The 21,192-nt window shown below is 45.2% G+C and overlaps 1 protein-coding gene across 3 annotated transcripts; it reads left to right on the forward strand.

The window, feature by feature from the left end:
• The first annotated feature begins 171 nt into the window (after positions 1–171).
• SGTA (small glutamine rich tetratricopeptide repeat co-chaperone alpha) lies at positions 172–20,922 on the forward strand. Of its 3 annotated transcripts, none has more exons than XR_013348736.1 (13): positions 172–359; positions 3,856–4,005; positions 8,596–8,699; positions 8,973–9,057; positions 10,484–10,583; positions 11,511–11,615; positions 11,825–11,963; positions 12,786–12,848; positions 13,257–13,294; positions 14,666–14,755; positions 15,175–15,298; positions 15,645–16,233; positions 19,477–20,922. XR_013348736.1 is itself a non-coding variant. In XM_077841946.1 (13 exons), exons 3-12 carry the CDS (start codon positions 3,906–3,908, stop codon positions 15,287–15,289), a joined length of 939 nt encoding a protein of 312 aa, XP_077698072.1. In that variant the 5' UTR covers positions 172–359; positions 2,849–2,942; positions 3,856–3,905; the 3' UTR covers positions 15,290–15,298; positions 15,645–17,098. The 3 variants fall into 3 exon arrangements, 2 of the variants coding, with proteins under 2 accessions (XP_077698072.1, XP_077698071.1); XM_077841946.1 differs by lacking the exon at positions 19,477–20,922 and adding an exon at positions 2,849–2,942 and having other exon boundaries at positions 15,645–17,098; XM_077841945.1 differs by lacking the exon at positions 19,477–20,922 and having other exon boundaries at positions 15,645–17,098.
• Positions 20,923–21,192: the final 270 nt, after the last annotated feature.

A 21,192-nucleotide genomic window follows, 5' to 3' on the forward strand; every position in this document is an offset into this window, starting at 1 on the left:
TATGGTAAATGTCGGGGAAGAGCGGTATCCTCCGCGATCCCACAATGCATTGGTGCGCATTCCCCCCCCCGTGTCAGTGCCTGACGGTAATCGCCTGGCTCGGGGCACTTCCGGTTACGCCCTTTCCGCTTCCGTGTGACAGTCTGGGGGCGGGGAGAGACGCGATGCGCCTGCGCGCCAACCGGAACTGGCCCGACCCGCTCCTTGGCGCATGCGGCGCTGACGGGAGGCTCCGGGGAAGCCTGGGCGCCTGCGCAGCTGGAGAGGCGGGCGGGTGGCCCAGAGGGGATCTGGTCCTTGCGCGCTTGCGCAGGGTGCGCCTGGCTGGGGTGGGGGCGAGAGGAGCTCGGAGGCGCTTGGTGAGTAGCAAGGTGCACTTGGGGGTGGCCCCCCCCCCCCCGTGCTGGGGCTGGCTCCGGCTCTGGCTTCGTCCCCGTCCTCCTGCCCCCCCCCCGGGAGCGGCCCCCCTCTCACCCTCCCGTCCCTGCTGGGGGGCGGGGCACCTGTGGGGAGCTGGCTGTGGGGGGGAGGGAGCCAGGAGGAGGGGGGGCTGCGGGGAGGGAGCTGGCTGTGGGGGGGAGGGAGCCAGGAGGAGGGGGAGGCTGTGGGGTGGAGCTGGCGGAGGCCTGGGGGGGAGGGAGCTAGGAGGGGGGACTGCGGGGAGGGAGCCGGCTGGGGGGGGAAATGGGGCTGGGGGAGTGGGGGGAGGGAGTTAGGAGGGGGCGCTGCACGAGGGAGCCGGCTGGGGGAGTGGGGCTGGGGGGGGAATGGGGCTGGGGGAGTGGGGGGAGGGAGCTAGGAGGGGGCGCTGCACGAGGGAGCCGGCTGGGGGAGTGGGGCTGGGTGGGGAGGGGGACGCTGGTGGGAGATATCGGTTATTGAAACTGCCATGGGATGCCTGTTCCCCAGGCGAGCTGTTTCTGAAAGCAGCTGCTGGCCTGGGGCTTTCTTTGGGTCGGGTTTAAATAACGGCTGGCAGCTGAGTCTGTTTTCTTGAAAGCAAAAGTGAATGTGGAAGCTCTGATGCACATTTCCTGTCTTGCACCCATCACCCTTAGGCTTTGCCTACACCCCGAAGGTGTGCCGCTTTAACTGTATTCCTGTAGCGAAATCCGTACAGCCACCTATTGTGGGTGTAGTTATGCCAGTATAAATATGCTTGTACCATTGCAGCTTAATCGTCTATGGGGAGGGGAACAAGCTGTACCAATAGAAGCATGTTTATAGCAGTATAACTGTATTCCCACTACAGTATTGGCCCGGAGATCACATCCCAAACCAACACAGTTATACCAGTACAAAAACTGTAAGCAAGCTTTAAGCCATGTCTGAACTCAGAGTGCTTTACTGGGTTACTATGCCAGCAAAGTGCTCCTCGCGTGACAGCTTATACTCGCAAACCACAATTTTTACTGATCTAGCTTATTTCACGTACCCTCAAACAAAACCAGCCAACGTGCAGTTATGCCAGTATAATTGGATCTGTCTTAGGGCTTCTTCCAGTACGCGGGTCAAGGATCACAACTCTGTCCAACATAGCTGTTCTGGCAGAAGTCTATAGTGTAGACATGGCCTTTGAAAAAAGTACATCTCTGCAGGAGTTCCTGGGAACTGGTGATAGTCTTATGTTCTTAAATTTGATTAAAAGCAAGGGTGGCTGTCTTGTATTGAAATAGCAGAGGTGACTCTGATGGTAGGATTTGAAACCTTCCTGAAGGCTAGAACGTTTGGTACGTCTTTGCAGTTGCAAACTAGTGCAGGCCTCTGTGGGTAAGTTCTGTGTAATAGTAATAATGATACTTTGCATTTCTTAACATTTTCCATGCAAGGATCTCAAAGTAAGAGAGAGAAAAGCCTTTTTGAAGAAGTTGGGGAGGAGATTTTCATTAACCCCCCCTTCCCCGCCCCACACACACACATTCACTCACACAAGATTTAGGGAAGTTGCTAAATTTATGGATGATCGGTTCTGTAAAATGATCTGACGTGCCATCTGATTTATTAGACTGGCCCCAAGTTTCAGGAAAGAGGAGAAATTGTGGGTTAATAGTTACTCACCTGAACTGTCCATGGAGAATTGATAGGTAGTGGTACTAAAGATTTTGACTGGGATATCTGTGTGTTTTTCTTTGGTTGTGGAAGAGAATCTAATCATTTTCAGTAGTTTCCAGCTGGCAGGCACAGAAATTGTTGTGAATCTTTCATGTGACACTTGTTCGTGCGCTAAGTGCCCAGTGTCCTTGTAAAGACACTTTCTATCTAAGACTTTAAATATGTTTTGATCACTTACTGTGTTACATGGCTGTTGTATGGATCAGGGTTTTCTGCCCCAGGACACACTATTCTAAGTTTAAGGAATGATAGAAACTTTTTCCCCCCAGTAAATGAGCCCTACTGGTGCCTGCATTTATACAGTTGTGAAATGATTTAACAAAGCCCATTTATTTCCATTCAGTGTGAGACTGATCAGAGTTTCTCTGTGCTGAGAAACAGGTAGTATTTATGTGGGTGGGAGTATCTTGTTGATTGAATAACTTAATGAATTGTATGATGTTGGTTTCTAATTAAACTAGATAGGGGTTAAGGTTCAGGTTCATTGGCTGAGGGTATGTGGGGAAACTTGTCCTGCTGCCGCACATAGAATCATAGAAGATCAGGGTTGGAAGGGCCCTCAGGAGGTCATCTAGTCCAACCCCCTGCTCAAAGCAGGGCCAATCCCCAATTTTTGCCCCAGATCCCTAAATGGCCCCCTCAAGGATTGAACTCTCAACCCTCGGTTTAGCAGGCCAATGCTCAAACCACTGAGCTATCCCTCCCCTCTCATGCTGTGTCTATCTTATGTGGATAGAGGACTTCAGTCCCCAGGACTCTCAAGCACTAAAATCACACATGGAACAGTAGAATGACTATTATCCAGCAAACAAGCTCATCTCCATATGGTGGTAAGTGTCTTGTGGAACCTTTTTAATGCCCATCTGGGCAGAAGGGTTTTCCATTTAGTGTTTCATGGTCAAATTGGTCTTTGTGCCACACCACTGGTGTCAGCTGGCATTGATGGGTGTGATCCCAAGTCACGGTATGAGCTTGACATAAGACCTTATCCCCATTTCCCTCCCACTTTTGAGGTCAGCAGTGATAGCTTGTCCCACTCAGTTCTGATCTGTTCTTTTCAGGTGACTAGTATTTTGTTCCGGTGTCTCATTGAAATTTAGACTCTGCAAAGTTTAATTGAATCTTTACCCGCTCCCCTGCTAACTGAGCCCAATCACTTGTTCAGAATGTCTTCTGACTCTGTACTAAGTTTCTTTAATTGTTAACCTGGTCAAGTTACATAGGAGCCAAAAATACCCGGAGCATGGTAGTAAGCTAGTGGACTGGCAGTGGGGTATCCCTGAATTCTTTTCCAGGCTCTGATATTAATGTTGGGCAAATCATGTTGCCTCTTGGGCTCAATTTCCCCTCTCTGAAATGGTGGTTTGTATATGCCCTGAGTAGGGGGCTGTGCTAGATTTTTCAAGTGCTCAGTGGTTTCTGTCTTGACCGGTGTATCAAGGGTACTTAAGTGGCCCACATCACCGTAGTATCTGGGCACCTCACAGTCATTCATGTTTGGCCTCACAGCACCCTTGTGAGGCAGGCAGTGCTATTATCCCCATTTCACAGGTGGGAAACTGAGACAGAGATGAAGTGACTTGCCCAGGCTCACACAGGGAGTCTCTGGCAGAACTGGGAATTGTAGGCTGGCACCCTAACCAGTGGGCCATCCTTCTCCTCTGCATGGAAAGCTGTATTCTACTTGGTAGAACCTCGCTGTTTGCCCTGTTGCTCATTAAATTGAACCATTTTTTTCTGTAGATTTTTTTATTAAGAGAAATCAGAGCAAAAAGTTCTGACGGCAAGACGAAATGGCTGACAAGAGGCGCCTGGCATACTCCATCATCCAGTTCCTCCATGACCAGCTACAGAACGGGGGTCTCTCTCCTGATGCCCAGGAGAGCTTGGAAGGTAAGTGGGTGGGTGTCCTTCCCTGTTCATGCCTTCTAGAGCAGTGCTACTTGACCTCTGCTCCATGGCTTTTGGGGGACCCTAGCAGATCAGTCCTCACTATCTGCCTCCCGTTCAGCTGTGCAGTTCCTGTGGTGCTGTAGTCCCTAAGCCTTTGGAATTGATGAAGTGAAATCTTGTCTTATGTAAACTCATGGTGAGAAGGCACCCAAAATGTTAAGCAGCCAGACAAGAGAAGAACTTTCCTGCTGGCCTCTTCCAGGAGAAGCACAGGCTAACCTGGGAAAGGAATATATATGTATGGCAATTGAAATTTACACTCATCCGAAGTCTGAGACTTGCCACATTGGGTCTTAGATAAGGGCTTGCCTGTGGTGGGGCAATGCGTACTGTGGAAGTGTGATTTCTAAAATGCACGAATGTGTTGGGCATTAATGGGTCCGTGTAGAACCTGCAGGTATGCACTGAGTGTTTCCTAGTGTGCTTTAATGTATTTGGTGCTCACCAGCAAGGTATACACAGACCAATTAATGCACAACTTGTTCGTGCGCTTTAGAAATCACACCCCATGGTGCACGTTATCCCACTGTGTAGACAAAGCCCTAAGTCTCAAAAAGCTCTGCAAGCCTGAGAGATCAGGGAGCTTCTGAGAGTACAATGCAGTGCTAAAAATAAATGCCTTATACTTGTTGGAAGCTTTCCAACCCTGATGTTAAGAACCTTCCCAGTGGGGGACCCTGGGTATTACAGACTCTATGGGAGGGCTGTGCAGCGATGGGAGCATATGGCCCTTCACCCAAATGCAGCACACACACAGACTATTTGAAAGAGAGGGTGCAGCCAGAGCCAGGAGAGGGAGTGACCGTTGTAGGCAAAGGAGAAGTAGAGAAGGTTCCTTCAAGCATGGAAAAGTTATTTCAAGTGCAGGGTGCTGTGTACATAAAGATACAAGGTAGAGGGACTCTGCAAGGCCAAATTCTTCCAGCATGTCCTTAGGTCTGCCCTTAATGCACCATCCTTGACCCGGGACGGGGAACGTTGGTAGGTAACAACATGTGAAAGAGAGGGGGCAGGAGCCAGTGTTGGAAGAGTTGCCCATTTTGTTTTGTATCTCTGGCATTGCCAGTGTATAGCCAGAGAGGCTACAGCAAGCAGCTCAAAGAGCTAGGAAGGAGAAATTAATCCCCTGCATTTAACTTTAAAAAAAACAAAACAAAAAAAAAGCAAACGATAATTCAGCACTTCAGATGCTGCGTATCCTTGCAGGAGTGTAGATCTGCTTTGCCATCTGTGGGCTACATTGATTCTTTTCCTCCCTAAAGTCATAAATCATAGAATATCAGGGTTGGAAGGGACTTCAGGAGGTCATCTAGTCCAACCCCCTGCTCAAAGCAGGACCAACCCCAACTAAATCATCCCAGCCAGGGCTTTGTCAAGCCGGGCCTTAAAAATATATAAGGAAGGAGATTCCACCACCTCTCTAGGTAACGCATTCCAGTGTTTCACCACCCTCCTAGTATAAAAGTTTTTCCTAATATTCAACCTAAACCTCCCCCACTGCAACTTGAGACCATTGCTCATTGTTCTGTCATCTGCTACCACTGAGAACAGTCTAGATCCATCCTCTTTGGAACCCCCTTTCAGGTAGTTGAAAGCAGCTATCAAATCCCCCCTCATTCTTCTCTTCCGCAGACTAAACAATCCCAGTTCCATCAGCTTCTCCTCAGAAGTCATGTGTTCCAGTCCCCTAATCGTTTTTGTTGCCCTCCGCTGGACTCTTTCCAATTTTTCCACATCCTTCTTGTAGTGTGGGGCCCAAAACTGGATACAGTACTCCAGATGAGGCCTCACCAATGCCGAATAGAGGGGAACGATCACGTCCCTCGATCTACTGGCAATGCCCCATCTTATACATCCCAAAATGCCATTGGCCTTCTTGGCAACAAGAGCACACTGTTGACTCATATCCAGCTTCTCGTCCACTGTAACCCCTAGGTCCTTTTCTGCAGAACTGCTTCCGAGCCATTCAGTCCCTAATCTGTAGTGGTGCATGGGATTCTTCCGTCCTAAGTGCAGGACTCTGCACTTGTCCTTGTTGAACCTCATCAGATTTCTTTTGGCCCAATCCTCTAATTTGTCTAGAGCCCTCTGTATCCTATCCCTACCCTCCAGCATATCTACCTCTCCTCCCAGTTTAGTGTCATCTGCAAACTTGCTGAGGGTGCAATCCACGCCATCCTCCAGATCATTTATGAAGATATTGAATAAAACCAGCCCCAGGACTGACCCTTGGGGCACTCCACTTGATACCAGCTGCCAACTAGACATGGAGTCATTGATCACTACCCGTTTAGCCCGACAATCTAGCCAACTTTCTATCCACCTTATAGTCCATTCATCCAGCCCATACTTCTTTAACTTGCTGGCAAGAATACTGTGGGAGACTGTGTCAAAAGCTTTGCTAAAGTCAAGGAACAACACGTCCACGGCTTTCCCCTCATCCACAGAGCCAGTTATCTCGTCATAGAAGGCAATTAGATTAGTCAGGCATGACTTGCCTTTGGTGAATCCATGCTGACTGTTCCTGATCACTTTCCTCTCCTCTAAGTGCTTCAGAATGGATTCCTTGAGGACCTGCTCCATGATTTTTCCAGGGACTGAGGTGAGGCTGACTGGCCTGTAGTTCCCAGGATCCTCCTCCTTCCCTTTTTTAAAAATGGGCACTACATTAGCCTTTTTCCAGTCGTCCGGGGCTTCTCCCGATTGCCATGATTTTTCAAAGATAAATGGCCAATGGCTCTGCAATCACATCCGCCAACTCCTTTAGCACTCTTGGGTGCAGCGCATCCGGCCCCATGGACTTGTGCTCGTCCAGCTTTTCTAAATAGTCCCGAACCACTTCTTTCTTCACAGAGGGCTGGTCACCTCCTCCCCATGCTGTGCTGCCCAGTGCAGTAGTCTGGGAGCTGACCTAGTTCGTGAAGACAGAGGCAAAAAAAGCATTGAGTACATTAGGTTTTTCCACATCCTCTGTCACTAGGTTGCCTCCCTCATTCAGTAAGGAACCCACACTTTCCTTGACTTTCTTCTTGTTGCTAACATACCTGAAGAAACCCTTCTTGTTACTCTTAACATCTCTTGCTAGCTGCAACTCCAGGTGTGATTTGGCCTTCCTGATTTCACTCCTGCATGCCTGAGCAATATTTTTATACTCTTCCCTGGTCATTTGTCCAATCTTCCACTTCTTGTAAGCTTCTTTTTTGTGTTTAAGGATTTCACTGTTAAGCCAAGCTGGTCGCCTGCCATATTTACTATTCCTTTTACACATCGGGATGGTTTGTCCCTGTATCCTCAATAAGGAGTCTTTAAAATACAGCCAGCTCTCCTGGACTCCTCTCCCACTCATATTATTCTCCCAGGGGATCCTGCCCATCAGTTCTCTGAGGGAGTCAAAGTCTGCTTTTCCGAATTCCGGGGTCCATATTCTGCTGCTCTCAGTCATCTGAGACTATGGGGAGGTTGCCCTTGTGACTCACTCTAGAAGCTCTGTCCTTGGAGCCAAGGTTTGCACAGCTCCGTTAAGTGTGTTGGGAAAACACTGGCATGTTAGCATGTGCCAGTTTCAGCAAGATAATGTTCATTCAATCACCTGCCTGCCACTGTAGCCAAAGGACTGCTTCAGTCTTCTGATCCTTTAGAAAGTGCGTTGTGCTCAACAGCTAATGGCTTGTGCATGAGGTTTCAGATGCTCTAATCAACATGGTGTTATCCTTGATGTAAGGAAAGATGGTCTTTTGTGGCTAAGGTACTGGACTGGGCTCCAGGAGATTTGGGTTCAATTCTTAGCCCTGCCACAGACTCCCTAGGTGACCTTGGGCAAGTTACTAAATCTCTCCGTGCCTCAGTTTCTCCATTTATAAAACTGGGATCATTCTTTCTGAGATGTTGTAGGGATAAATTCATTTGTTTCTGAGGCTGTCAGATACTACAAGGGTGGGGCCATATAAGTACCTAGCTAGAAATGTTTTGCTTACACAACCGCAACTCCTTTAGGGTTACCTTTGTGTTCACATACCTTGTAAACTTTGCAATTCTCTTTATTTCTAAATGGGGGGGTTTCTCTTGTGGTTCCACATTTCTCTTCCTATTGGCAACCTGTCCTAAAATAACTTTGCCCTTTTAAATTATTTCTTTGTCATACTTCTGCTTCCATAACTCCTTTCATTGAAGGGCCCCTCCCTAAACACTTTAGCAAACATTAATTCTTGCAATATCCTTGAAAGGTACGTAATGTCCCTATTTTACAGATGGGGAAACAGGCAGAGAGATGAAATGATTTGCCCTAGATCTCTCTCACGCCTAGTAGCAGATATGGGAATAAATCCCCGTAGTCCTAGGCGCTCTCAGCTGTTCCAGACTACCACTCCATAGCTGGATTTGAGATTATGCCCCAAATATGTAATCTGCTTCATATAAACTTATATTTCTGGTATCTTCATAAATTCAGACTCCACTGGAGGGAGGGAATGACACAAACAGGTGTTTAGAGGATGTGGGAAATGTTAAATGCCCACCTTCCTTCCCACCCAGTTGCAATCCAATGCCTGGAGACTGCTTTTGGAGTATCCATGGAAGATCAAGATCTGGTTGTGTCTCAAACTCTCCCTGAAATTTTTGAAGCTGCTACAGAAAAGGTTTGTGTCCTGCAGACTTCTCTGATCTACTAATGGAAATTGTTGTCTAAGCGCAAGGTATTTATTAATAATATTATAGACCTGAGATTTCAACTAAGACAGTGGAAAGCTGTCCAGTGTGCTTAATTTCACAGCTGTGTCCCCCTGTTGGGGGATTCAAAAGCTGGAAGCATTTAACTCCTAAAGATGCAGTGTCAGGGAAATTGGAGCATTGGTTTATAGTAATTGCCGATGATAAAGCATAGCTTTCTCATTCTGCTTTGATATTGTAAGGAGCCTCATTACGTCAGAACAAATTCTGAACCAGTCACCCCCTCGGAAGAAGACATAGCTGAAGCTGAAAGACTTAAGACTGAAGGTAACCACATATGGGGCTGGTGCATGGACAGGGGAAGGATAACATGATATATACAGCGTAGGCAACTAACAACGAAGGAGGCAGGCAGGCTTAACTCAAAGTATCTGAAGGTCTATGCCGCAAAAAGGAAGAGGAATTGTGCGAGGTGATGTAATTAGGAGCAGTAGGGTGGAGTTAAGAATGGGTTCATCTCTGTATACCCATGGAGAGTCAGAGAATGCGCCCTCCATGTGGGCGATTCTCCGGTTTTTATGCTCTGATGACAGAGGATGCCTTTGTCCTGCCAGTCTCCCATAGTGCTGCTGAAGCAGAAGGGTGCTGGAATGTTGTTCAGATGATATGTATAGGAACTGCTTCCACCCCCTAACGGCAGCGCCTTCTGCATGGGCATGTGGCCGCTCTTCAGCAGAACACAGCAGCTCCCAAGCAGGAGGGGCAGAATCCTACATTCAGCTAAAACTGCAGAAGTATATTTAGGTGGCAGAATGTAGTGGCTCCAGTTGGAATCTAGCTAGGAGACCCGGTTAGCGTTCGCTCTGATCATTGCATCCTGGAAAAGAACGTGTTGAGTGGAACGTGGCACAGGTGCGCACTGTTTTCTTCTTGACTGTAACCCCTTTTCCCTGCAATGTTAAGACCACATGCTCATCCTGCAGGAAAGTGAAACTGTCCCCACTCTGCAGCACCCCTAGTGGCCAGTGAGAGCAGTGCTGCCTGGCTCAATGAATCTGTGGATGGAGATTGAAAGCTGTTACGGTGATTGTGGGCTTGAAAGAAGCTGAAGGGAAATTAATGAGGGAGCCGGCAGGATCCCTTCTGAAATAGCCGTGGTTAGCTTGGAACCCGCATAATGCCAAAAGGCCCACAGTTTCCTTGCTGGAGACTTCTCCCTGCACTGTTTGCTGAGCAGATCTCCCAGTTGCTCATATTCTAAGGCAGCAGTTCTCAGTCAGATGGCTGTGGGGCCGCGAGCAGGTGTCAGAGGGTCTGCCAAGCAGGGCCAGCATCAGACTCACTGGGGCCCAGGGCAGAAAGCTGAAGCCCTGCTGCCCCAAGCCCTGCCACCTGGGGCTGAAGCCAGAGCAACTTAGCTTCACTGGGCCCCCTGGCATGGGGCCCAAGGCAGTTGCCCTCCTTGTTACCCACTAATGCTGGCTCTGACTTCTATATGCAGAAAACAGTTGGTGTAGCACGCACAGGTGAGCTGTGGAGTTTTTTATAGAATGTTTGGGGAGGCCTCAGAAAGGAAAAGGTGGAGAACCCCTGTTCTAAGGGTTTTGCAAAAGGGTGAAGTTTTCAACGTATCTACATGCTCCTTTTTGCATTATTTTTTAAGCAGAGGCCAAGAAAAATTGAGACCCCAGCCCATTGCTCTAATTGCTTCATCTGTTTGACTTGTTACAGAGACCGTTGTTTTTCCATTTAGGTAATGAACAAATGAAGGCAGAAAACTTTGAAGGTGCTGTGTCTTTCTACGCAAAAGCAATTGAATTAAATCCATCAAATGCAGTATATTTTTGCAACAGGTACTGACATTTAATTCTTTCTCTGTGGGTTTTTATATTCACGTTCTTATATTCTGAGCCTTGCTCATTTTTCATTGTTTATGGAACAATGGTGAGACTCCTGATTTGAACCTTATCAGGCTGTTCTTAATTTATTGTTTGTCCTTTGTCTTTTGTAAACTTGTGCTGGCGTGTTTTCCTTTGACTTGTGCCTGCCTTGTGGCACTGTCATTTCTAGGTAGGGCTGTTTTCCATATCCCTGTCCTATTAAGCACTTGGTGAGATAAATGGATACCAAGTAACACTGTCTGACTCTGTTCCAATATCCCTTTCTAACTGAGGCAGACAGCACAGATTTGGAAAGGTTGTGTTGATCATGATTGAAGGACTGGTTTTCAAGGAATTCAACATGCAGTATCATGTGACCATTGAGGGCTTGAGCTTATGAGGTGCTGAGCACCTTCAATAGAAGTTGAGGCATGAACAAGCATATTCCAGTATTTATATATATATTTTTGCCTCCACCTGTGTGTGCGTGGGGGGGAGCATAAAAGTTATTATGACTTGAGAAATCAAGGCATAGAGCTGTGATATCTTGTACTAAGAGATCAATTTCCATCCTGAAAAATACCAGTTTGAACAGATCTACAAACTAGTAGACACATCTCCTTCACTCATCAGACAACTCTGAGATGGCGCAGGGGTGGAGCCATGCTCCATGGTATGTTTGGGACAGAAAATGAAGGAGGAGAGTAGTGCATTCCCCTGAAACTACAGTGGGAGCTGAGGATGGCAGTCGGTTGTTACCCAAGTTAGAATCTGAGCTGAAGTGAGGTTTTAATTTTAAACCTTCCCTTGGGCACTGAAGAGGGAGCATGAAGGGTGACTTTGATTGGCATATTCAGACCCAATAAACTTCCTGTGGTTTGCTTTCTCCATTCTCTCTAGGGCTGCTGCTTACAGTAAACTAGGAAACTATGCTGGAGCAGTCAGAGACTGTGAAAGAGCTATAGGAATTGATCCGAACTACAGCAAAGCTTATGGCAGAATGGGGTAGGTACTGGTAATGGCTTTTTTATTACGGTGTTGTCTTAAAAATGAATGGCAAGTCCTGTGGCAATGATTGTGGTAGTGGTGCTCTACTCCAGAATGCTAACTAGGCGATATCCGGTGCTTAACGGTCTGTGGATCGTTGAAAAAAATCCACAAATTGGTATGTAACCTTCTATAATGGTTCTTCATTTTATTTCCTCTGTCAATAGCTTAGCCCTCTCTAGTTTAAACAAACACGCAGAAGCTGTCGTTTACTATAAAAAAGCCCTGGAGTTGGATCCAGACAACGAAACGTACAAATCAAACCTTAAAATAGCCGAACAGAAAATGAAAGAAACCCCTAGTCCAGTAAGTTCTTTCCCATCCTGTTTGAGGGCCAAGCCAAGAATTATGCTCGGGTGCGGGGTTGGGGGGAGAAAAAGAAATGTCTTCATTGTGCTACTTTAAAGTGTTACTGACCAGCTCTAACTGCTACATTAATGTCTCCCAGTATGTGACAGGGACGTTTTTAACTTGGGTTAAGTCTGGAATATAGGTGTAACGTATAAGGTGGTGATGGTGGAGAGGAGTAGGGGAAAAGGCAGTTTTATAACATAGTTAAAACCCAGTTAGAATAATTTCCCTGCAGTGCTGTGAACCCAAACACAGCAGCTTATCCGGAAAATGCCTAGAAAGAATGAAACTAAAAAGCGGAGTTTCACAGCCCTAAACAATGTTTACTCTCTTATTGCACTTTAACTCTGAAACTCTTTGTGTTCATTAGTTCCTACCAATAAGAAGGAAGGAGTTCTTTGAAGTATGTTTTCTTATCTTGATAGCCTTTTAAAAAGGGACAAACTTAAGAGGGGAATATATCCTTGATCACACTCAGTTTTCAGGCCAGAGTATTTAGGGCTTGACTGATTCTTGACTGATCCTTTGGGCTTTAGTGTAAATAAGAATTTGGCCCTTATGGCCAGGGTATAAATGAAGAACCTTAAGCAACAGTCACTCTTAACTTGTTTAGGTTTAAATCACAAATCTGTGTACAGAATGATTCACAGCTGTAGTGAGGTTCTGGTTAAAGACGTACACCTTTAGGTTAATTGCAGCATTCTGTGAGCTGCTTTGGAGGCAGGTAGATGTCGTTATTGTGCCTGACTAAATTTTTATTTGGTTTCCTCCTTGCAGACCGGAGGCACAGGAGGATTTGATTTAGCTGGATTGCTGAATAACCCGGGCTTCATGAGCATGGTAAATTTGCACACATTAGATCTCAGCCAGCTTGCATCTTGTCTGTGTATTTGGATGTAAGGAACTAAATGTATTGATACGTGACCTTGGGAGTTCAGACATTTCATTAGCAGATACATTTTCATTTCATTCATCAAAGGATTGCTTTGAGGAGACTGAATTAAAGCTAAAGAGCCAGTTACTTACTCACAGGCTTTTCAGTGTGGGATGTGAGGACATGATTAGAGGCTCCCTGCTCTGCATTATTAGCCCTGTCTTGTGTGTTGTACTGTGTTCCTCTTGTCGCTACTCTTCCTGTTAATATAGCTTAGTGTTTCTGCCTTCACTTTGTGTAGTTGAATGGCACGACATCTATATATCCATGCAGGCACTTCTTAAATAAGATGTAATCTTTTTCTTTTTAAATAGGCATCTAACCTCATGAACAATCCACAAGTACAACAGCTGTAAGTTGGATACCGTCTCATATTTCTTCTTTGAATCATTCATTTGACGTTGTGCATTGGTTGGCTGTTGGGGTACAGCTGAAGTTAGGTTCTGGTGGGTTCTGGGCTCATAAACACGTATGAAGGCATTTAAAGCAATATGTTGTTTTGTTCTGTGTCCCCGTTGTGATCATTATGGCTTGACATGCTAAGGCCCTGTGTAGTAAAGATGTGCGGAAAGGGGAGGGAAGGTGGCTTGGAGTTGCCACACTGAGCTGGGGCTCGGGAAGTCCGGGTTTGATTCATGGCTCTGCCATAAACTTCCTGCGTCACTTTCTTCACGTCTGTCTCATTCCTCGTCTATAAAATGGGGATACTTCCCTGTGTCACGGGAGGGCTGTGAGCACAAATTCCTGAATGTTTGTGAGGTGCTCACATACTGTCAGGCCATAAAATACATAGATAAGCCGGGTGACTCTTCTATTTATCCCACAATTGCAGTTAGAAATGGGTCACTCTAATGACACCCTAGGGATGCTATAATTATTCTGACGTCCTGATCCCATTGGCTTGGTTCACAAGCCAAAGATCTGGTGTCACCATCTCCAATTGGTTCTTTCTGCCTCTTCCATTGTCATTTTGAATAGAGGCTCTGCAGTTGGAACTGAACTGCCAATTTTGTTGACGACGCAAAAGGCAGGATAGGCTCCAGCTTGCACACCCATAGACCCTCTGTTTTAAATGAGTTGAAACACCTTTGGCCTTCCAGTGTCCCCAGATCTGACTTGAAGACACAGAGTGAACAGATCTCTTAATACAGTAGAACCTCCTGTATAAACCATGCATGCAGTAGGCAGAATCTTCACATCTTTCAAGACAGCAATAGCAGATTCTGTAGCAAGGCCCATTATTACGAAGATCTTTACAATATCCATACTACAGCCCACTTGCTATTGTGCTGTTGATAACATAAATTAAAATGAAACTGCAGCCGATGAAATTAATAAACAAAGGGTGAATTAGAGAGGTTCTACTGTATGTAGCTTTTTGACTGTCACTAGACCTTAAAGGTCAGAAGGCAAGCGGCAGGGGTTTCAGTAAGATTCTCCTGAACGTCTGACCAAGCATTCAGCAGTAGAACTGAGGGAGGGAGGGATAGGATTACGTTTAATCCCATGAGAAACTCTGGCTCTTCACGCTAATTGTAGGAGCGCCTTAATTTAAATTTAGTTCTAGCAAGCCAAATCTTTTCTTCCTTAATCATGAAACTGACATACTTTGTGCTGACTTTAATTTAAAAAAAAAAAAAAAAGTAACTTTTCCCTGCCGAAAAACTTGTAGGAAGTGAAATCTCCATCTCTTTTTTTCTGAGCAATAAATATTTCTTTGCAGAATGTCTGGGATGATTTCAGGTGGCCAGAACCCTATGGGAGCAGCAGGAGCCAGCCCTTCCCCTAATGACCTTGCCAGCCTTATCCAAGCGTACGTAGAATGACTTTCCTCCCCTCTTTGAATAGGCAATAGATGCATTTCAGTCGTCTTGATCAAAAGTCAAAGTTTCATTTATAACCAAGCACCTTCCACAAAATTCTCATCTTGCCCCCTGCCTTTCAGTAACATAGCCCAACTTCTTTTCTTAAATAGAACAGGGGTGGCTCTTGTGCCCTGGAGAACTCCGTATCCCCTGATCACAGTGCTAGACTTTTCTGTGTTCCAAACTGCCCTGACGTTAGGGTGATCAGTTAGTGAGTGTGAAAAATCGGGGCGGGGGGTAGTAGGCACCTATATCAGAGAGAGCCTCAAATATTGGGACTGTCCCTATGTAATCGGGACATCTGGTCACCCTGCCTGACATGCGCGATGAGAAAAATGGATTAGATGTGTCGCTTTCTCTCCTTTAGAGGTCAACAGTTTGCTCAGCAGATGCAGCAGCAGAATCCAGAGCTAATAGAACAGTTACGAAGTCAGATTAGGAGTCGAACCCCCAGTGCTAGCAATGAGGATCAGCAGGAATGAGAATACAAGGTGAGTTCATAAGCTCTACGTTATGCAAGCCAGATCTATTGAACAAGAACTTCTTTGCTGGGTTACTCGAGATCCGTCTTGTGTCCTTGGACAACTTACTTCACCCATTCTCTGTGCCTGTTTCCCTGCTTGTAAAATGTGTGCGATAGCACCATACCTCAGAGAGGCACTGAGGGTTAGTGGTTGTAAAGTGCTTTGAAGAATACTATAGAAGCACGAGATGCAATTTACATGTCCCTTGCTGGCCATCAAATAAATAAGTCTCATCCTATGTGCAAAGGAGTTATGAGAGGGGCAATTTAAAAAATAAAAATCACAAAAATGTCTTGTTTTCCTGTCTTTGCAGCGCTACCCATGGGAATTCTTCACTATAAAAAACTGGAAACCGTGTGTGTTGCCATTTCTCCAGTTGGAAAAGAGAGAAAAAGGAAAACAAACCAGAAAAAAAACAAACTTTGTACGCCCTGCATGTTAAAGACAGATTCTCATTTTCTTCCCCTAGTCCCTGCACCTGCCCCCAAATTCCTCTTTTCCCTCTGGAAGATCCAGCAAGCAGTAAACATGAACCAGCATCAATTGTCTTTCTAGAACTCAGAAAATCAACCACATTGTTACCTGCTACGTTGGGGATTTTAATCTGTTTTCAAGGACACAGCACTCTTCACTGTAAGAAGCCTCCACCCTCCTGACCAGCTGCTTAAAAGGAGCGAACAGCTCCATTCCCCTTCTTATGTCTTTTCATCATGTTTAAGAGACGCCAATGTTTAAACGCAATTAACCTATCGCAGGTCACTGAATCTCCTTGCACCCAACAGCTGGGTGTCAAAAATCGCTTATGGTTACTGCATTTCTCATTCAGGGGCATAGCAATATTGCTGATGCGGTTTCTACACAGGAGATTAAGATAGTGGACATCTCTAAAGGCATTTGTGAATGTAAGTGTATTTTGGGGGGAGGGTTGCCTGGAGTAAGACCATTTTCTGTGACTCCTTCAAATTGAGCATTTTTGATACACTTTTTTCAGATCTTTTTTGCCAATAATGACACAATTTATCTAGTGTTTTAAAACAAAATCATGGTTCTGTATTTGTCAGCTGTCCTCTCTGCGGTAGATGGGGAGGGAGAAGATTTGACTCCTTTTATTTCAAGTTTTTAGAAGTTCTAATTTTTATTGTCTCTTGTGTGTGAGTGGTCGCGGAGATCAAGGCTTCTGTGATAGAGATGGGAGTTGCAGATACCCATTTCAGAGGGGCTCGAGTTGCCGAATGCATGGGAATGTGAGCTGGTGGAATATCCATAATATACTGACTGGTCACTAACTGAGCTGTGGGACTGGCAAAGAGTGCTTATGCCACAGTGTATTACAGGCAAGATGGGGAGGGACCCATGTAATTTACCAGAATAAATGTCCTGCATCCACCAGGACCTCTAGTATTAACCAAATGATTCTGTAGTTCAGGTGCCCAGTAATGGACTGACTTCAAAATGTATAAGTGAATCCACTGGAGATTTCACTAGTCAAGCTCAGAGGGACTTTATAAACCTGCGGTTCAAACTAGAGTAACTCAGAGAGAGCAGGGGATGTGTGTGAAGTGTCATATTGCCAGGTGCAAAAAATCATATAGTTTAAAGCTTAGTAGGTGTAAGATTAAAAAGCCTGGGAGATGAGTGAGGGGCAGGAGGTGTGTCCAACTAAATAGGTTTTTGTTGTTTTTGATACCATCTGTAAACAGTTCTGTTTTTTTAAATACTCTAACTGTGGTCACTGTAACTTGTGGAGAATAAAATACTTTGATGCTCTCTTTGTCATCCCTTTTGACCAGAGGTGACCAAAACAAAAAGGCCTATAAGGCACAGGGTGTGACTGGCTTGCCCAGTCTCTTCATAGGAATAATTAATTTGGGCCCCAGTCCTTGGATCAATAACTCGTGAGTGGACTGCTGCACCTGTATGGAGCTCTGCTCGCTCCAGTGGGGTCTGCCCAGATACAGCAATCCACCCTGGTGCTAACGCTTGCAGGATTGAGGTCTTGCTTCCACTGTGTAACAGTTACAACCGGACAGAACCTACATGTGGTTTTTCTTTCCCCCTCACTACCCCTCTTTGCTGCTTGTTTTGCTCCTTTACCTGAAACTCTCTCCCTGCATATTTCTAAGCAATTTGGCAAAGAGAAACCAGACAGGATCTTTTATAGTTAAATTGAAAATTAATAACAAGGGAGAGATGCCAGCTGAAAATTCACAACCTAGTTAGAAATCTGTCTCTCCATTTGTTATCAATTCCACCTGAGACTGATAAAATTTACATTTTTAAATATTCTGATTTCCTTTTCATGTAGCTTATTTGCTATTGTATGTGGCTCAGCTTGGCTATTGAAAATTGGCTAGTCAGTTTCACTTCATTTATATGCAGCTTCTAATCCGTTTCAGTCTGGGTGTCCTACATTGGCGCTGTGCTGCAACCTTTGGGATGCAATCACTGCCGGGGAATGTTGCTACTTTGAAATTAGTTAATCCCATAGCAATTTTTTTAAAAATTGGTGGAAATATATTTATTAAATGTTGCAAAAGCTGATTATTACTTAAACTCCTGGAAAATATTGGGCCTAAATTCTTCCCTTAAACTATTGCAGTTTAGCAGTTGTTTTTAGATATATACGGAAATGTTTTAAAGGGACACTATCAATTTAAAAATCAGACTTCTGCCTCGAGATTTTTATCAGTAACACCTAAGATTAGTAGAAATGAAAGAGCTCAGTGAAACAATATCTTATTCTTTTTGTGCATTTGACAGCATTGTATAAAGACAGTTTTGTTGCTTTCCCTTTTAGAGTCCGTGTCCTTTGTTTAGGTGGGTCTTTCCCAAAGTAATGGGAGAAGAAACAATTTTAAAACCAGGAACGTGAAACTGTAGAACCACAAAGCTTAGGGGCAGTTGTGGAGCTGGAGATTACTTTCAATTCGATATTTTTAAGCAACTAGGTTTCAGGCTGGTGACGTCCCTTTCATGTGACTTGATGAGAGTAGAATATTTTCTGATGCTTTTTTACATTTTTGAATAAACCCTCCTGCTGCAGCCCGGCAGGACATGTTGCAGCGTGTTCTTGCATGAGCAATGGTTGGGGTCTCTCGTTGGTTTTCGAGGCTACTGTAAGATCACAATTCGAGAATCACACACCAGGGGCTGCACTCTGCTTTCATTTCCATTTTTTTGAACGACTTTACTGCTTTGGCCTCCTGGTCCTTCTTTCCCACGTGGGTTGTCCTGTCACCAGGTTTATTTTTTTATGTCTTTTTGAGGGTTACCCAAAGGATACTTTAAATTTAGTGTTGTAAAAACAACATCCAGCCCAAATTACATGTGTGTAAAAACCACAGTTTTTATTGTGGACTGTTCAAGAGCTGGCATGGCATTTTCAGACTGTTCTTAGGGCTTCAAACTTTCTCCCCCCATCTTCCCAGCAAAAAGAGACCACTTTATAGGAAAGGGCTGCGATTGGATGATCCAGTGTAGCATGTGGAAAACGACTAATATTTAGTCATGTCTAGCTCTCTGGAATCCTGCATCTACAGTCCATCTCACAAGCTGAAGGGGTGCAACTCCTCTCACTGCAGGTACGCTGTGCAGAAAACGTTGTGCTTTGGTGAGGCTTTCATTTTATTTCCCCTGAGACCTTCTGTGGCTAGCAGTTCACATGCAGCACCTGCAGTGCTATATTTAAAACTAACTAATGCATTTACATGTTTTTATTTTAAAACACCCTACTATGTTAAAAAGATAAAACACCTAGAAAGTGAAACTGAGTGATGTCCTTGCAGTTTAGAAATTCAATGTGGGAGCCATTGGCTAACTTTCTCCTCTTCTCCTTTTGGTGTGAATTTTTTTTAAACAGTGGTTCACAGATACTGAAGGGTTTTTTTTAACCTTCAGGTTTAAAAGTCTTTCTAAGAGCGTTGCATTCCTGCAGCTGGGTGAATGGTGTGTGTCTAACAAAAGTTTCCCTTGCAGCTGCATTCATAGCTGATGCCTCAATGGATACAGTGAGGTTCTCAGCCAGAGCCATAGCCTCCACCTCCATAACCAGACCCCATCAGTGGCTCCCACCCTGGAAACAAACTGCTCTTTTCTGGCTTTGAAGTTACTTCTGTTTTCCTCACAAGCATGATTACTTTGCGCAGGTGCAAGAAAGATGCAGACCTACACAGCAGGCTTTGTCAGGCCTGACTATAACTTCACTCCCAACAAGAAACAATGTCTGTGGCTGTCACCAGCTATGAAAAACTACAAACTGTGAAACTCAGCCCTTGGACAAACTCCATCTCTTAAACAAGAGCAATCCCAGGGAGAACTTGGACTCTCAATGTGAAACTTGAACCTTCCAGTTAAGGTGCTGCTATGCCTCTGTTTTTCACTCCTAGAGGTAAACTTCAGTAGTGAATATTGGTCTTAATTCACCGATGCTTGGTAAGTTTGAGCCCGGTGAGGCTCTTAGAGAGAGAAATAAGTGCTCCACGATGTCCCTTGGCCCTCATCCATAGTTGTGCTTTCTAAGTGCTACAGTAATATAAACTAAATTCATGTAGCTATGATAACTATAAGTACCCTCTTTTCCCCCAATTCCCACCTTCCCACTGTCACCGCAGCCAGTCACTGAGCCCTCATGCACAAAAGGAGGCCAGATGTAAATAGGGAAAAGCAAAGGTTTCTTGTGGCTGTGTCATTTGGGAGCTGGCAAAGGGAAAAGTTCTGCTGGCTCTTTCCTCTCCACTGAGCAGCCCTGACAGATCAGCCCTGCTTCATCATTCATCCTACCTCCCCGTACCTTGGTGCAGCCTGTGCCTTCCTGTCTGTCTCACTCCACTGACTCCTCTGCCTAGGGCTGTAAATATCTGTCCTCTCCAACCCCACCTTTGTGTATTCAGAGCCTTCTGTTTCACAAAGCCAGCTGTCTTTCTTCATCTTTGCAGATTTCCAATTAACTTGAGAGGATTTTTTGCCCCCTGCCCCCAAAACCTCCTTTGCTTGAAAAGAAGCAGGTTTGGTTTCTTCTCTACCTCCACCCCTCAGACTGGGAAATGCTGCTGTTTGTCCCGTTTACTTTTCAGCTTTGCTACTATTACGTTTGTGCACGTGTATGTGTGTCAGCTGATGGAAATTATAGAAATGCTACTCTGCTCTTCTGCATGCAGGATCTTCCGTGTGGAGTTTGTGCTAGAAGCACAGCTGTTTGAGATGATGTGTGGTTGAAGGAATAGTGTCAATTTCTCCCCACCTTCTTGCACTCAATTCATGATCATTCCTGACCATATGTTTTCTTAGGGCTTAATACAGTCCACATGGTAATGATGGGGCTTCCATTACCTCTCTTGCAGCTGTTCCACAGTTGAAAATCTCTTTGTTGGGAAAGTTTTCCTGGGTATTCAGCCTAAATGTTTTCCCTTATTTGTTCCTAGGTATGTGTACTTAATCTAGTCAAACCAATTCCTCTCCCTCTTTTGTGTGTTTACACCCATCCAATACTGGTAGCTACATCCTGTCTCCCCTTATGATGTCCTGCAAAATGCATTTATTTTACATCCCATGGATTCTGATCTTCTTTCGAAACAAATTCATTTGAAAAACAGCATCTTGTGCATCAAAATATTAGCTGTTACCTATAAGGCCAGGGGTTTGTGGGACTGTGAAGGCCCCCTCCGGTAGCCTGGCAGGTGCAAAACTGGTGCAGTGGGGTGGGAACTACCTAGGGTCATGCACCATCTCTTAAAGGTGTTTAACTGCTCCTTGCCTTGAGTATTTACAGCAGCTTTTCCAAAGGTTGGGAGAATATTTAGTGCAGGTCGACATTTCCTAAGCTGTGGGTGAATGTCGGCCAGATTTCACCATAGTCCCTGTGC

This window comes from Eretmochelys imbricata, chromosome 25 (genome assembly GCF_965152235.1).
Source record: "Eretmochelys imbricata isolate rEreImb1 chromosome 25, rEreImb1.hap1, whole genome shotgun sequence".
In the NCBI taxonomy this organism is placed as follows: domain Eukaryota; kingdom Metazoa; phylum Chordata; order Testudines; family Cheloniidae; genus Eretmochelys; species Eretmochelys imbricata.

Excerpts from the sequence above, each read along its gene's own strand:
- SGTA (XM_077841946.1), top strand. The coding sequence starts at position 3,906 with ATGGCTGACAAGAGGCGCCTGGCATACTCCATCATCCAGTTCCTCCAT. Across the intron at positions 8,700-8,972 it reads TTGAAGCTGCTACAGAAAAG|GAGCCTCATTACGTCAGAAC; the intron begins GTTTGTGTCCTG and ends TGATATTGTAAG. Across the intron at positions 12,849-13,256 it reads ACCCGGGCTTCATGAGCATG|GCATCTAACCTCATGAACAA; the intron begins GTAAATTTGCAC and ends CTTTTTAAATAG.